The 17,383-nt window shown below is 34.5% G+C and overlaps 3 protein-coding genes across 3 annotated transcripts; 1 reads left to right on the top strand and 2 right to left on the bottom strand.

Moving 5' to 3' along the window:
• Positions 1-7,141: 7,141 nt before the first annotated feature.
• LOC123318239 lies at positions 7,142-9,601 on the bottom strand. Its single transcript, XM_044904854.1, has one exon. The coding sequence runs from the start codon at positions 9,599-9,601 to the stop codon at positions 7,142-7,144; it is 2,460 nt and encodes an 819-aa protein (XP_044760789.1).
• A 421-nt stretch (positions 9,602-10,022) lies between these two features.
• On the bottom strand, positions 10,023-11,075 carry LOC123318240. The gene has a single exon (XM_044904855.1). The coding sequence runs from the start codon at positions 11,073-11,075 to the stop codon at positions 10,023-10,025; it is 1,053 nt and encodes a 350-aa protein (XP_044760790.1).
• A 301-nt stretch (positions 11,076-11,376) lies between these two features.
• On the top strand, positions 11,377-13,895 carry LOC123318241. Its single transcript, XM_044904856.1, has 2 exons — positions 11,377-11,499; positions 11,554-13,895. The coding sequence occupies exon 2, from the start codon at positions 11,709-11,711 to the stop codon at positions 13,893-13,895; it is 2,187 nt and encodes a 728-aa protein (XP_044760791.1). The 5' UTR covers positions 11,377-11,499; positions 11,554-11,708.
• The last annotated feature ends 3,488 nt before the right edge of the window (positions 13,896-17,383 follow it).

A 17,383-nucleotide genomic window follows, 5' to 3' on the forward strand; every position in this document is an offset into this window, starting at 1 on the left:
GTGGTGTGACGTTTGATTCAATAGTTTTGGGGCACCCTATATATAGGTTTCTTCGGGGTTTTTTGAAATTTCTCGAATTTCCGTTTGGCTATAACTCCTGAAATTCTGATCAAGTCGACTGAAAATTTATAATTAGCTTTGAGTTGTCAATTTCATTGAAACAGAGCATTAAAATTCGACAAAAATCTGGACCGGGCTCAGTGAGGCTTTACTTAACTTCAAACTCATAAAAACACCGTGTATGTAGTTTTTTAATCATAATTTCAACTTTTTTGTTATCTGCATTATTATTGTCTCAAATTGAATTGATTTTTGGGTTGCCCCACCTGTTGATCATGTTCTAGAAATAATTGTTTTGGTCAGACGCCTCTAAGGAATAGAGCACTTCATGAAAATGTATTTAGAAATCCTTAATTGATTTTTTTTCGAAGAATATTCTGTTGAATGTGTTCAACAATTATACCATATTCGGTCTTCAAAATACTCTTTCACAAGGATAAAATGTTTCAAAATTGATGATACCCAAATATGGATCAAAAAACTACGCTATCTTGAAACTAAAAATTAAAACTTGATCTTCAGAATGAATCTATTTTTCTATGGACAACTAGTTGTGTGAATAAAAACAAAGAAAGAAATCGCGGGGTGTCAGATCTGGAGATCTAGCAGTCCAATATTGTGGTCCTACCCTTCTAATAAAATGACCTGAAATACTGATAAATACTTTTGCTGGTGCATGAATATCATCAATGTTTCAATAACAAATTGTAATAAGACCAGAACAATCCATAGATTTCCATAGATCCAATAATGACTATAACGGAATCAGTAAAGAATTCGAAAGTGCATTTATCACACTTATTCGAAGTGCCAATCATTACCTTCACTAAAAGACCAAATGAGGTGAAAATCAGTTCGGAAAATTACTTCAGTTCCACGTTGTCCATAAAAAGCGATTCATGCGGAAGATATCGAATTATAATTATTATTTTCATGATCATGATAGGGAAGTTTTTTCTATTTTTGTTTATTATCAATAATAAAGCTTATTATCACTGTTAATCACTTATCTGAATAACCAGATATGCTATAAATATCAAAAACAAATGCAAGACATATATTGAGAACGAAAAAATTCAGTTGAACATTTCCAATTCCATTTTTAGATTTCCTCAGTTGATTGGCGATCATATTCATCCCATTAATTAATGTGAAGTAAAAGTCAATATGCAGCGCTGTTTTTTCCAGATATTTCACGATCAAACAATTATTCATTAGAAATAATCTGAAAAGGCATACCAAAGTTTCATTGATTTTGAGAAAATCAATGAAGATACCTGAAAAATTCAAAATTATGACGAGAAAAACTACAAACAGAGTGTTTTGCATGAGTTTAAATTTGAATATATCCTCAATGAGTCCGGTCCTGTGTTCGTCAACTTTTAATGTTCTGTTTTATTGAAACTTAGAAGTTTAAGCGGATAATGAATTTTTAGCCGAATCCAACTAAAATATTTGGAGTTATGGCCGAACAAAAATTAGGGAAATTTGAATAAACTCCTCTCTATATCGGAAACGGAATGCCTAAGACACACATATGAGGTGTTTTTGAACTGAGCTCAATGCCCTCTATTCACGGTTTTCGTTTGTCCGTTTACTTGTGAAACACCCTGTGTACTGAAAAATTTCAAAAGAGTCCTCGAGCAATTAAGAAATGCCATTAAATCAAGGAGTTTCTTTTGAACCGCTATGATGAAAAATGTCAATATCCAGTTATTATTATTATTTGGGGTGATTCATCGAAAATCCCCAATATCTCGAAAACCAAGGCACTTTTGCCAAACGTAAAATATATTTATTTGAACCCCCATAGAGTACTCTACCCGCAGGCTCCATATTATCCATTCATTACGCCACACCCTGTATAATTATTATTATTATATCAATGTACTGAAAATAAACAGACATGAATACTAGGCAGTTGTTTTGTTTGAAGGTGAAGCTCCTGTTGCTTCAAACTTCTTTCAATTATTTTGACTACCATTCACGCAAGATGATTTTTGTTGAGGAATTCAACATTCTCGTAATTATCCGTTCATTTCTTCAAGAGATACCCATTCCCTACCACCTATGAGTATTCAATTCAATGCTAACACTGCATCAAATGCATTTCATCCTCGGGTTGATTTTTTTGAATTCTACAACTGATGTAACGTCTTCAGCCTTCAGCCAAAGAAAATAAACAACAGTAACTCTCCTCAAGCTACTGATTACTTCTATTTTCCATGTAAATAAATAGATTTGGTATGTCTTCAATCAGTTTGTATAAATGTCAATTATGTTCGTTACATATTTTCGACGCAATATTTTCCGAAGTGATTTGACATTGTGATGAAATACGTAATTACTGAGAGTCTCACGTAGAACGGACTACGTAGCATTTATTTAAAACTCAAAAATGTTTTGACAAGCGTCTTAACCCAACATTTTCGTACCATACAGAGTGAAAGGTATTCAATTTCCATGGCCAATCCTGTGCTAAAATGAAAGTGAATGAAGTATAGAAGCTGAAAGTAAAACGTATATCTTTGTTGATTCATTCGGGAAAAACATTTCAATGGAGTTCCTCATGTCGTGAATATAATGCCCAAAATTTAGATAACTATTTCATACCAGAACAAATTCGGTAAAATTGTCTTTGGAATTAATCTCATATGTAACGAAAAATTTCATTGTCATGTATCATTCATTTTAGGACGTATACGGTATTAAACTCCCCTATCGGACGAAGTATCGTAGACATAGCATACTTATTCAAAACTGTTGATATTCATGAAGAAAAGATAATAATTTCTGTCCAAATTCATTTACTCCGAATCCTTATCAATCAATTATTAGCGTATGAAGTTTATTAATATCAGTATCATTCTCGAACTATTTACAGGTTTCAGTATGTGTGAATGAATCGGAAGAGCAGCTGTATATGAGTAGAATTCAAGCTGCCCTACTTTCTGTCCTCCTGAAATCTGACAACGTTGCGGGAGGTGAGAGCGCACTACTAATAAGAAATATATGCGGAGGTAGTAAGGTCTGATTCGTTTAAAGAAAAATTTTTCAATGAAAATCTTTTCCCCTCTTTAGGTACCCCTGTTATTTACCTTCCCCTCTACATATATAAGCAAAAATTATTCCAATTAAAAAACTCCTTCACCCGGAGGTCAGGTCGCCCAATGAACTTAACGGAGGTAACAACGAACTACGGGTTCATATATATATATATATATATATATATATATATATATATATATATATATATATACTTCATCTGTAAATGGTTTTCACATATAATATATCATATTCAATAAAAAATATTGATTTATTGATATATATATATATATATATATATATATATATATATATATATATATATATATATATATATATATATATATATATATATCAATAAATCAATATTTTTTATTGAATATGATATATTATATGTGAAAACCATTTACAGATGAAGTATATGTAACATATACATTCAATTTAATAATTCAATATTGAGATTTTGCATCGAATCAATGCGTCTAATAATATACAGTCCCTGGCCATATTATTAGACGCATTGATTCGATGCAAAATCTCAATATTGAATTATTAAATTGAATGTATATGTTACATATACTTCATCTGTAAATGGTTTTCACATATAATATATCATATTCAATAAAAAATATTGATTTATTGATGATTGAGCATGAAATTCTAATATTTCTATATATATATATATATGTATATGTGGGTTATGTAAGTATATATATTTTTTTTTTTTTTTTTTTTTTTTTTTTTTTGTTAATCACCATATAGGGTAGGCAGCTCTGGGGCAGCCGAGCACATCATCTGCCAAGGCTGCCTCAAAGGGACGTTAGGAACTTCCTCACTATCCTTGTATTTGCGAGGATGACTTCTCTTTGCGCCAGGCTTATCAGCTTTCTGTCCAAGCCCATTCGTAGGGTGTTCTCCACAAGATGCCTCTCAACCAGCCCGTTCGTTGATATGACCAGTGGAAGTATGGATGTTGACTTCAGGCCATAGATTGTCTTCATCTCGAACGCCAGATCCTGATATTTGGTTAGCTTCTCAACGAATGCTCTAGGCACATTGTCGTCGGCGGGGATAGCAACGTCCAGGATTTCTACTGTTTTCTTTTTCTTATCGAACAGCAGAATATCGGGCCTATTATGTTTTATTGCCCGGTCCGTTGTGATGAAAGTATCCCAATACAACTTGTAATTCTCATTCTCCAGGATGTTACATGGTCGATATTCAAATGGCTTCATGATTTTCCTTATTAGCCCACATTTCATGGCAATTTCCTGGTGATAGACTCTAGCCATCGCGTCGTGCCGCTGTGTATAATCCACCGGTGCCAAAACAGAGCAGGACGATGTGACGTGCTGTATGGACTCAGTCATCTGGGAGCATTTTCGGCATTTGTCTGTTGGTATATTCCTTCCCGTAATGTTCTTGATATATGATCTCGTCGAAACCACTTGGTCCTGGATGGCGACTAACCTGCCCTCTGTTTCAGGAAACAGATATCCAGCTTTCAGGTAAGTAAGTGATTCCGACTTATCAACGTGACTATTTTTCAGACTCCCAGGGTATCTTCCGTGGAGCGCCTTGCCGTGCCACTCCTGTATGAGCCCCTCGTTCGTGAGTCGCACCGGTTCCAGTTGGCCTGCCAAGTTTAACGGACTCAAGTTTTCATCTGCCTGACATAGAGCACTGTAGAAAGGTAAGTTTTTTGATAGAAAATACTCTCTCATACTGCGCACTGTTTTGTCATGTACCATTTCCAGGTTCTGCAGCCCCCGCCCGCCGTCCCGTCTTGGGATGTAAAGCCTATTCACGGACGCATGTGGATGGTGAATGCCATGTCTGGTGAGTAGTGCTCTTACTTTCTGGTCGATATCTCTCAACTCTGCATTTGACCATCTCACCACCCCGAAGGAGTAGGCTATGCATGGTACCGCCCATGTATTTACAGCTTCAAACATTGATTTGGAGTTGAGCTTACTTTGAAGCACCTTTTTCAGCCTGCTAAGAAACTTATCTCTAAAGATCTTCTTCACGTCAGCTGTCTTTATGTCTAGGGCCTGTTGTACGCCCAGGTATTTATACGTCTCCTGCGCTCCCAATTCAGGTATCTCCAGGCTCTCCATCACCGAAAAGACCTCTCCTTCCTGCACTCGACCTCTTTTTACATGTACAACAGCACACTTCTCCACCCCCAACTCCATTCCTATTGCCTCGGAGAACGCTGCCACTATTCGAATTTGCTTCCTGAGTTGTTCCTCATTCGCAGCATAGAGCTTAAGATCGTCTATGTACAGCTGGTGGTTAATTCTCATGTTCTGCGCCCTTTGTAACCTATATCCGTAGATCTGCTTCTTCAGTAGTCTACTCAGGGGGTTTAGAGCCAGACAAAACCAAAGAGGGCTCAGCGTGTCCCCCTGGAAAATTCCTCTCCGGATTTTGATTTCGGTGGTTTTATAGTATTTGTTTTCTGTGTTTATCACCAGTTGTGTGCGCCATGTCTTCATTAGATGTTCTAGAAGAGTGATGATCGGCTTCGATATACCATACAATTGTAGTGCTTTGATCAGCCAAGTGTGAGGAACCGAATCGAAAGCTTTCCGGTAGTCGACCCATGCTACCGATATATTCCTCTGTTTCTTCTTGACCTGTTTAGTTATTATGAGGTCGGTTATTAAGAGCTCTTTGCATCCTCGGGCGTTTCCACGACATCCATTTTGTTCTCGTGCTAATATGCTATTTTCATTCACGTGTTTCCAAAGGTTTCGGGTAAGAACTGCTGTTAAAATCTTATAAATGGTTGGGAGGCAGGTAATCGGCCTGTAGTTTTTGGGGTCCATGGTGTCATTTCCCTTTGGCAGCATATAGGATATACCAAGCGTGAAGAAACCCGGTATCTTTGTCGGGTCCAACAAGACTTCCTGAAACAGCCTTGCAAGGTGACAGTGCGCAGCTGTGAAGTGCTTCCACCAGTAATTTTGTATCTTATCCACGCCAGGAGCTGACCAGTTATTCGTCTTTTTCAATGCGTCCTTTATATCTTTCTCCGTGATTTCTATGTCCTCCGTGTGGTACTCATTGGACTCTCTCTCCAAGTCTGTAATCCAATGTGCTTGTTCGTCATGCCTTTTCTCTTCCTCCCACACTTTCTTCCAGAACAGGTGCATAGATTCCTCATCGGGCGGGTTTAACTCTTCAGAGGTCTCTTGTTCGAGGTGTCGGAAAAATTGCTGTCTGTTCTTGTAGTAGAGCTGGTTGTTTTTGTACCTTTTTACCCGTTCGTTGTACCGTTGGATTCTACTACCTAATGCTTTTATCCTTTGTTTTAGCCTGTCAAAAACCACCATTATGCTTTGCCTGAAGTTACCACTCCGAGCTTTGATCTTGAACTCTGATGCAATCTGACGGGTCAGCTTTTCGACTCTATTGGACGGCGTGTCCGTATTAAGGTAAGTATGCAGTATGCCAATGCTCCTTCTTATGTTATTGATCTTCTTTTCCAGGCGATATTTCCAAGGAGGCGTTGTTTCGCCTTTTTTCGGCAAATTATATCAATAATCTAAAAGACTATTAAATATTGAAACTTCTATATATATATATATATATATATATATATATATTTATATATATAGAAGTTTCAATATTTAATAGTCTTTTAGATTATTGATATAATTTGTGAATAAGGGTATAACGACTACTTTTGTAGGGAGAATTTAAGAAAAACTCTTCATTCTTTGCCAAGCTTTCGAATTTAATTTAATTCTTCTTCAGGGCTTCTGGAAATACAATAATTTACATTTTCAGTTTAATATTAACCTTTGATGACTTACTGAATTTGAGGTTATTTAAAGAAGTTCCGCAAGGCTATAAACATTTCTCGTCAATAAATTTAAAATAAAGTTTTTGGGACATCACATTTCATTCGACTACAATGTTCAAACAATTTACAAAAATTTTTTTGTTTATTACAACTGTGACATATTTGACGCTTATTAAATATTATTTTTTGACATTGACATACAATTAATTTTTCTTTGTGTTCTCATTCACTGACTGGACCGTCGTAAAATATCAAGTTTTCTTTAGATTTTTCTAACAAATACCTATATATGCTACTTAACTTATTAGTGTCTGTTTTTTTGTTCATAACATTTGTCTGTTTATTAATTTCGACCATTTCTAACACCAATCTCTTCTGATAATTTCTTTCTATTTGTAACACATTTACATCTTCAAAATTTATTTTATGATCCAGGTTGTATGCATGGGTTGCCAGTGCGCATCTTTCGTGGTGTTTAGTGATGTCAGATTTATGTAATGCCAATCTACTCTTCAACCACTGGGATGTCTGTCCTATATATTTATTTTCACAATCTTCACATTTCAACTCATATACTACGTTGCTCTTTAGTTTTGTTGGAATTGGATCTTTCAGTTTTGTATATAATTTTCCTACAGTTTTTTGGTTGTACACAGCAATTTTGATGTTGTCCTGTTTAAATATGTTTTTCAGTTTATTTGTTAATCCATTTATGTTGGGGTATGAAGCGTAATGAGTTTGTTCTGGTGTATCGACAATTTCTGGGCGTTGGTCTTCTGTTTCGTGGCTAGAGAAAAGTAGTTTATTCAACATTCCGCATGGGTACCCATTTTCTTCAAAAATTGTAAAAAGTTTTCTTATTCCCTCTTTCACATGTGATTCGTGACATATTCTACTCATTCTTTTCTTCATCTGTTTTATTACATTAATTTTCATGTTCATACTGTGATTCGAGTTATAATGAATCATCTTATTAGAATGAGTCTCTTTTCTATACCATTTCAATTTTATTATGTTGTCTTCCCTTTGAGCTTTTGTATCTAGGAAGGGTACACTATGTTCTGGATCTTCTACCTCTAGGGTGAATTGTAGGTTTTCAGAATAAGAGTTGAAATAATTCAATGTAGTCTGTGTTTGTTCTTTTGGAACAGACATTATTATGTCGTCTACAAACTTTTTCAAAAATGGTACACTGAAAGGTAATTTGCTTACACATATTTTCACTAAATGGTCCATTACATATTGAGCTAGTCTTGGGCTCAGTTTGGACCCCATCGCACACCCAAATATCTGGAGATAATATTCTCCCTGGAAAACACAGTAATTATTCTCCAACAGAAACAGGATTATTTCTTTAAAAAGTTCTTCATCAATATCTGTATATAGTTTTATCACACTCCATTTTTGTTTTATCACTTCAATTATGTCTTTTTTGTCTAAATTCCCAAACAAATTGATGACATCAAGAGAAATTAACGTGTAGTTTTCTGGAAGTTTGAAATTATTTATTGTTGTTGCAAAGTGAAAAGTGTCTTTGACGTAGTATTCATTTTCTTCATCATATGCTGTTTTTAGGATGTCAGCAACAAATTTAGATAACTTATTCATTGGACTATTTAGACTTGATATTATAGGTCTCATTGGGAACCCATTTTTATGAACTTTAGGATTTCCGTAGATTCTTGGAGCAACTGAGTTGTATGTTTTCATTGTTTTTGCTTGTTCTTTCGTTATGTATTTCAGTTTTTCAAGTCTGTCTATATACTTATTACATTTTGTTTGTATTGTCTGGGTAGGATCTCTAGGTAGTCTCTTGAAATTTTCTGACTGTAAGATAGCTTTCATCTTCTCATTATAATCTCTCTCCTCCATTATGACCGTCACTGCACCCTTGTCACTGTTCAACACCACTAGATCACTATTTTCTTTCAAAAACCTTTTGCTTTCCCTATACCATCCTTGAGTTAAATTGTTTTGCTCAGTGGGTTTATGGATATAATTTGTTACTACATTTGTAACCTTTGCTCTTTGTATATCTTTTCTTTCAGCTGGTATGGCTTCCAAAATATATTCGGTGTCTGCTATTATACGATCGATGTTGACGTCTTTTTTTGTAGTTGGGATACTGAATTTGGATCCTAAAGACAAAAGATTTTTAACTGTGTTCGGTAATTCTTTACTGGATAGATTTTTAATCCATTTTTCTTGAGTTTTGAAGTTAGAAATACTGTTGTTTTTGAGGTTATTAATTTTTCTTATATTGGCTTCTTTAATTACGTGAAACTCTCTATTAAACGAGATCTCTAGTCTGCGTTGATATTCTTTGAGAATATATTCTGGCAGATGTCGTAACCTGTGTTTTGTTTTATCATTTTCTAATTGTAGTCTTCTTATTTTTTGATTAACCTGACACAGTTCTAGGTTTAAAATTTTCTTCTTTGTGACATCATTGAATTCCCGTATTTTCTTATTTAATCGTTGATTTCCGTATTCAAATAGACCCATTATACTTTTTAAATTAGATGTTATGTGTTTTGGTGTGAGTCCTTGTCGTTTGCACTCCAAAAGAAATATTCGTCTGTTTAAAGCTGCAGCCATCTTCTTGTTGTTAGTACTCCATAATTTCATTTCCTTTGTTGTTACGGATCCATAGTTGTGTGTTATTTCTTCGAAAAAACCCATGGTATTGATAGAAGTTTCAATATTTAATAGTCTTTTAGATTATTGATATAATTTGTGAATAAGGGTATAACGACTACTTTTGTAGGGAGAATTTAAGAAAAACTCTTCATTCTTTGCCAAGCTTTCGAATTTAATTTAATTCTTCTTCAGGGCTTCTGGAAATACAATAATTTACATTTTCAGTTTAATATTAACCTTTGATGACTTACTGAATTTGAGGTTATTTAAAGAAGTTCCGCAAGGCTATAAACATTTCTCGTCAATAAATTTAAAATAAAGTTTTTGGGACATCACATTTCATTCGACTACAATGTTCAAACAATTTACAAAAATTTTTTTGTTTATTACAACTGTGACATATTTGACGCTTATTAAATATTATTTTTTGACATTGACATACAATTAATTTTTCTTTGTGTTCTCATTCACTGACTGGACCGTCGTAAAATATCAAGTTTTCTTTAGATTTTTCTAACAAATACCTATATATGCTACTTAACTTATTAGTGTCTGTTTTTTTGTTCATAACATTTGTCTGTTTATTAATTTCGACCATTTCTAACACCAATCTCTTCTGATAATTTCTTTCTATTTGTAACACATTTACATCTTCAAAATTTATTTTATGATCCAGGTTGTATGCATGGGTTGCCAGTGCGCATCTTTCGTGGTGTTTAGTGATGTCAGATTTATGTAATGCCAATCTACTCTTCAACCACTGGGATGTCTGTCCTATATATTTATTTTCACAATCTTCACATTTCAACTCATATACTACGTTGCTCTTTAGTTTTGTTGGAATTGGATCTTTCAGTTTTGTATATAATTTTCCTACAGTTTTTTGGTTGTACACAGCAATTTTGATGTTGTCCTGTTTAAATATGTTTTTCAGTTTATTTGTTAATCCATTTATGTTGGGGTATGAAGCGTAATGAGTTTGTTCTGGTGTATCGACAATTTCTGGGCGTTGGTCTTCTGTTTCGTGGCTAGAGAAAAGTAGTTTATTCAACATTCCGCATGGGTACCCATTTTCTTCAAAAATTGTAAAAAGTTTTCTTATTCCCTCTTTCACATGTGATTCGTGACATATTCTACTCATTCTTTTCTTCATCTGTTTTATTACATTAATTTTCATGTTCATACTGTGATTCGAGTTATAATGAATCATCTTATTAGAATGAGTCTCTTTTCTATACCATTTCAATTTTATTATGTTGTCTTCCCTTTGAGCTTTTGTATCTAGGAAGGGTACACTATGTTCTGGATCTTCTACCTCTAGGGTGAATTGTAGGTTTTCAGAATAAGAGTTGAAATAATTCAATGTAGTCTGTGTTTGTTCTTTTGGAACAGACATTATTATGTCGTCTACAAACTTTTTCAAAAATGGTACACTGAAAGGTAATTTGCTTACACATATTTTCACTAAATGGTCCATTACATATTGAGCTAGTCTTGGGCTCAGTTTGGACCCCATCGCACACCCAAATATCTGGAGATAATATTCTCCCTGGAAAACACAGTAATTATTCTCCAACAGAAACAGGATTATTTCTTTAAAAAGTTCTTCATCAATATCTGTATATAGTTTTATCACACTCCATTTTTGTTTTATCACTTCAATTATGTCTTTTTTGTCTAAATTCCCAAACAAATTGATGACATCAAGAGAAATTAACGTGTAGTTTTCTGGAAGTTTGAAATTATTTATTGTTGTTGCAAAGTGAAAAGTGTCTTTGACGTAGTCAAATATGTCACAGTTGTAATAAACAAAAAAATTTTTGTAAATTGTTTGAACATTGTAGTCGAATGAAATGTGATGTCCCAAAAACTTTATTTTAAATTTATTGACGAGAAATGTTTATAGCCTTGCGGAACTTCTTTAAATAACCTCAAATTCAGTAAGTCATCAAAGGTTAATATTAAACTGAAAATGTAAATTATTGTATTTCCAGAAGCCCTGAAGAAGAATTAAATTAAATTCGAAAGCTTGGCAAAGAATGAAGAGTTTTTCTTAAATTCTCCCTACAAAAGTAGTCGTTATACCCTTATTCACAAATTATATCAATAATCTAAAAGACTATTAAATATTGAAACTTCTATCAATACCATGGGTTTTTTCGAAGAAATAACACACAACTATGGATCCGTAACAACAAAGGAAATGAAATTATGGAGTACTAACAACAAGAAGATGGCTGCAGCTTTAAACAGACGAATATTTCTTTTGGAGTGCAAACGACAAGGACTCACACCAAAACACATAACATCTAATTTAAAAAGTATAATGGGACTATTTGAATACGGAAATCAACGATTAAATAAGAAAATACGGGAATTCAATGATGTCACAAAGAAGAAAATTTTAAACCTAGAACTGTGTCAGGTTAATCAAAAAATAAGAAGACTACAATTAGAAAATGATAAAACAAAACACAGGTTACGACATCTGCCAGAATATATTCTCAAAGAATATCAACGCAGACTAGAGATCTCGTTTAATAGAGAGTTTCACGTAATTAAAGAAGCCAATATAAGAAAAATTAATAACCTCAAAAACAACAGTATTTCTAACTTCAAAACTCAAGAAAAATGGATTAAAAATCTATCCAGTAAAGAATTACCGAACACAGTTAAAAATCTTTTGTCTTTAGGATCCAAATTCAGTATCCCAACTACAAAAAAAGACGTCAACATCGATCGTATAATAGCAGACACCGAATATATTTTGGAAGCCATACCAGCTGAAAGAAAAGATATACAAAGAGCAAAGGTTACAAATGTAGTAACAAATTATATCCATAAACCCACTGAGCAAAACAATTTAACTCAAGGATGGTATAGGGAAAGCAAAAGGTTTTTGAAAGAAAATAGTGATCTAGTGGTGTTGAACAGTGACAAGGGTGCAGTGACGGTCATAATGGAGGAGAGAGATTATAATGAGAAGATGAAAGCTATCTTACAGTCAGAAAATTTCAAGAGACTACCTAGAGATCCTACCCAGACAATACAAACAAAATGTAATAAGTATATAGACAGACTTGAAAAACTGAAATACATAACGAAAGAACAAGCAAAAACAATGAAAACATACAACTCAGTTGCTCCAAGAATCTACGGAAATCCTAAAGTTCATAAAAATGGGTTCCCAATGAGACCTATAATATCAAGTCTAAATAGTCCAATGAATAAGTTATCTAAATTTGTTGCTGACATCCTAAAAACAGCATATGATGAAGAAAATGAATACTACGTCAAAGACACTTTTCACTTTGCAACAACAATAAATAATTTCAAACTTCCAGAAAACTACACGTTAATTTCTCTTGATGTCATCAATTTGTTTGGGAATTTAGACAAAAAAGACATAATTGAAGTGATAAAACAAAAATGGAGTGTGATAAAACTATATACAGATATTGATGAAGAACTTTTTAAAGAAATAATCCTGTTTCTGTTGGAGAATAATTACTGTGTTTTCCAGGGAGAATATTATCTCCAGATATTTGGGTGTGCGATGGGGTCCAAACTGAGCCCAAGACTAGCTCAATATGTAATGGACCATTTAGTGAAAATATGTGTAAGCAAATTACCTTTCAGTGTACCATTTTTGAAAAAGTTTGTAGACGACATAATAATGTCTGTTCCAAAAGAACAAACACAGACTACATTGAATTATTTCAACTCTTATTCTGAAAACCTACAATTCACCCTAGAGGTAGAAGATCCAGAACATAGTGTACCCTTCCTAGATACAAAAGCTCAAAGGGAAGACAACATAATAAAATTGAAATGGTATAGAAAAGAGACTCATTCTAATAAGATGATTCATTATAACTCGAATCACAGTATGAACATGAAAATTAATGTAATAAAACAGATGAAGAAAAGAATGAGTAGAATATGTCACGAATCACATGTGAAAGAGGGAATAAGAAAACTTTTTACAATTTTTGAAGAAAATGGGTACCCATGCGGAATGTTGAATAAACTACTTTTCTCTAGCCACGAAACAGAAGACCAACGCCCAGAAATTGTCGATACACCAGAACAAACTCATTACGCTTCATACCCCAACATAAATGGATTAACAAATAAACTGAAAAACATATTTAAACAGGACAACATCAAAATTGCTGTGTACAACCAAAAAACTGTAGGAAAATTATATACAAAACTGAAAGATCCAATTCCAACAAAACTAAAGAGCAACGTAGTATATGAGTTGAAATGTGAAGATTGTGAAAATAAATATATAGGACAGACATCCCAGTGGTTGAAGAGTAGATTGGCATAACATAAATCAGACATCACTAAACACCACGAAAGATGCGCACTGGCAACCCATGCATACAACCTGGATCATAAAATAAATTTTGAAGATGTAAATGTGTTACAAATAGAAAGAAATTATCAGAAGAGATTGGTGTTAGAAATGGTCGAAATTAATAAACAGACAAATGTTATGAACAAAAAAACAGACACTAATAAGTTAAGTAGCATATATAGGTATTTGTTAGAAAAATCTAAAGAAAACTTGATATTTTACGACGGTCCAGTCAGTGAATGAGAACACAAAGAAAAATTAATTGTATGTATATATATATATATATATATATATATATATATATATATATATATATATATATATATATATATATATATATGTTAGCAATTGTTAATTTGACCCCCCTTAAAATATACTGATAATGTCCGACGACGAATGTCGAAGGAAGAATAAGAGTATAGAACTCATGCTCTGTGAACTCTGTGCTCCAATGTTACCTGCTCGCTCTTCTGCACAGACCGAAGACGATTACTTGAACTATCTTGTCAGGCGATACGCTTTGTACCTGACGCTGTGTTAGAGCACCTCCACGTGCTAGATAACCGACCGCCATCTTACTTTGTGAATAAAAAGTATCAACCACGTGTTTTATTAATTCTAACATCAGAAGTGGGATTAAATTTCTTCTTTCGAGAAAAGAAATTGAGGATCCTATTTTGTGAGTGAAAATTGTTTGTGTTTTGTGAGAATCTACAAGAATAAGAAAAAACAACAAAGCTCCCGAAGAAAGTGAAGCCATTTCGGTAATGCGGATAATGGAGAACCAGGCCCAACTTCAAATGAAGATGATGGAGTTGCTAGCCAACATGTTTAGTTTAAGGAACGACACAGACCACGTGGTGACCGCATAATTATCGTTAGCCCAGTTTGACCTCGACGATACATCCTTTTCAACCAAGGAGTGGATTGAGGAAGTTGATCAAATTAAATTCGAAACAGGTACATCTGATACTGTTGTAGTATTAAAAGCTGGGCAAGCCCTGAAAGGCCGTGCAGCCTAAATTTATCAAAATTGGAAACCGATTGTTAGAAATTGGTCAACATTTTCTAGGAATTTAGAGATAGCGTTCCCTGAAAAAGGAACTCCGGCCACGAGGCTTAAAGCTAGCATGTTGATAAGTAGTGCAAATTTTAGTTCGTTAGTAGAGTATGCTCATGCCAAGTTGAATTCGATCAGGAAACTTTGTGAAAAGTTTCCGTGAGAAATTGTGTTGAGCTTGATAGCACATGATATCACTAATGTAGAAGTTAAGAATAGATTATTAGTGCAAGAACCTAAGAATGAAATGCAGCAGCTGAAATTGCCTTCTTCATAGGATTCCGACGCTCCATATTAGTGGATAATAGTAGAAAACTAGAAAAATGAAGCAGCTACTGGAAACAGAATCAGACAAAACCTTTCATGGGAATTGTAGGAACTGTGAAAAATTTAGGCATAGAAAGTTAGATTATTGTAAAGAAACGTTGTTTTAATTCTAATACTGAAAATTCCAGTCTTGAATGTAATTTCTGTGATAGAAAGGGACATACTGAAGATTTTTATTGTGTTAAGAAAAAGAAAGAAACAAGTTCAGTTAAACTTTAGTTACCCAGTGTTCGTAACAATCAATTAGCCCATTAGATTTGAATATAGACTTGTCAGGATTGGACGAGCGATTAGTAAAGTATTGAATAAATCGAATATTGTCAAATAACAAAAATTTTCAAGCGAGTCGACTAACTTAGTCGAAACATACCTAGTGAAAATAAGATACTGGCGCTTTGTTATGTTTCAGGAAAATCAAAACCAATTGCAAAAGTTTGATCTGTTGTGTACGTGAATTCTTATGAAGATTTACACAAGACAAGCGCTCTCAAGAATGTAAAATGTTCCCGTTGAGCAATCCAGGAGTATAGTATAACGCTGGCAGGTCTCGAACATCAGGTTAGGTTACCGATTGATGTTAATCAGAAAATTTCCATGAAGGTGACATCTATCGAATGAAGAAAAACTGAAGCCAACATTTATTGGACCTTTCGAAGTGCAAGCAGTCCTACCAAACGATCTATATGCCTTGAGAAGAGTAGGAGTCCAGAATAGAACCAATGAGATCTTGGCCAAAAAAAAAGCAAATAGTGATGAGTGAGTGCTAGTTTCAATGATGCGCCATGATGAAGTGAAATATTCTCATGTCCATCAGATTTTATGTTCTATACTGTTCCTTATGAGATTCTTATTGTTATGTTATGATCCATTGTATTGTCTCATGTTCATTTTATGTTGAATGTTTTCCAAAGCACTTGAAATTCCATGATAAGTTTTCGGTACTTTAAATACGAATATGTAAAATTGACAAGTAAGGCCCAGACGGGATGTCGCTAGTGCCCCTAACTCTGTGCAATTGAGAAGTAAGGTCCGGACGGGAGTCCCTAGTTGAGGCTAACCTCTGTTCAATTTCACAGTTGTGATATTGACAAGTAAGGCCTAGACGGGAGGTCGCTAGTGAGGCTAACTTCTGTGCAATTGACAAGTAAGGTCCGGACGGGAGTCCCTAGTAGAGGCTAACTTCTGTGTAATTTTACAGTATTGATATTGACAAGTAAGGCCCAGACGGGATGTCGCTAGTGCCCCTAACTCTGTGCAATTGAGAAGTAAGGTCCGGACGGGAGTCCCTAGTTGAGGCTAACCTCTGTTCAATTTCACAGTTGTGATATTGACAAGTAAGGCCTAGACGGGAGGTCGCTAGTGAGGCTAACTTCTGTGCAATTGACAAGTAAGGTCTGGACGGGAGTCCCTAGTAGAGGCTAACTTATGTGCAATGTCACAAACCTAATTTAACAGTGTATATGTTGTAAATGACAATTTTATCAACTTTTGAAATTCCAAGTGTTTTGCTGACCTGATCTGTAAACAGTAAGCGGTGGTGGTTTTTTTCTCGCTTGGCTCTTTTTTCCACCTATAATAATGCCGCAGCGCGAGCCAGCGCATCAAACAGAGCCATGTACACAAAGATTCAACTGTTTTATGTTTACAAGCACCCTTTAACAATGTTGTTTGATATTAAGATATTGTTTATGCCTAGTAAGTGAAACGAGGACGTTTCAGTGGTCAGTATGGCCGTGTTAGCAATTGTTAATTTGACCCCCCTTAAAATATACTGATAATGTCCGACGACGAATGTCGAAGGAAGAATAAGAGTATAGAACTCATGCTCTGTGAACTCTGTGCTCCAATGTTACCTGCTCGCTCTTCTGCACAGACCGAAGACGATTACTTGAACTATCTTGTCAGGCGATACGCTTTGTACCTGACGCTGTGTTAGAGCACCTCCACGTGCTAGATAACCGACCGCCATCTTACTTTGTGAATAAAAAGTATCAACCACGTGTTTTATTAATTCTAACATATATATATACTCTATCTCCAAAGACATCTAGGGGGAAGAGGAATGCTTAAC

Source organism: Coccinella septempunctata, chromosome 8 (assembly GCF_907165205.1).
Source record: "Coccinella septempunctata chromosome 8, icCocSept1.1, whole genome shotgun sequence".
Classification (NCBI taxonomy): Eukaryota; Metazoa; Arthropoda; class Insecta; order Coleoptera; family Coccinellidae; genus Coccinella; species Coccinella septempunctata.

Bases quoted from the DNA above. Each gene is read 5' to 3' on its own strand.
- LOC123318241 (XM_044904856.1), top strand. From the start codon at position 11,709: ATGGGTTTTTTCGAAGAAATAACACACAACTATGGATCCGTAACAACA.
- LOC123318240 (XM_044904855.1), bottom strand. From the start codon at position 11,075: ATGGGGTCCAAACTGAGCCCAAGACTAGCTCAATATGTAATGGACCAT.
- LOC123318239 (XM_044904854.1), bottom strand. From the start codon at position 9,601: ATGGGTTTTTTCGAAGAAATAACACACAACTATGGATCCGTAACAACA.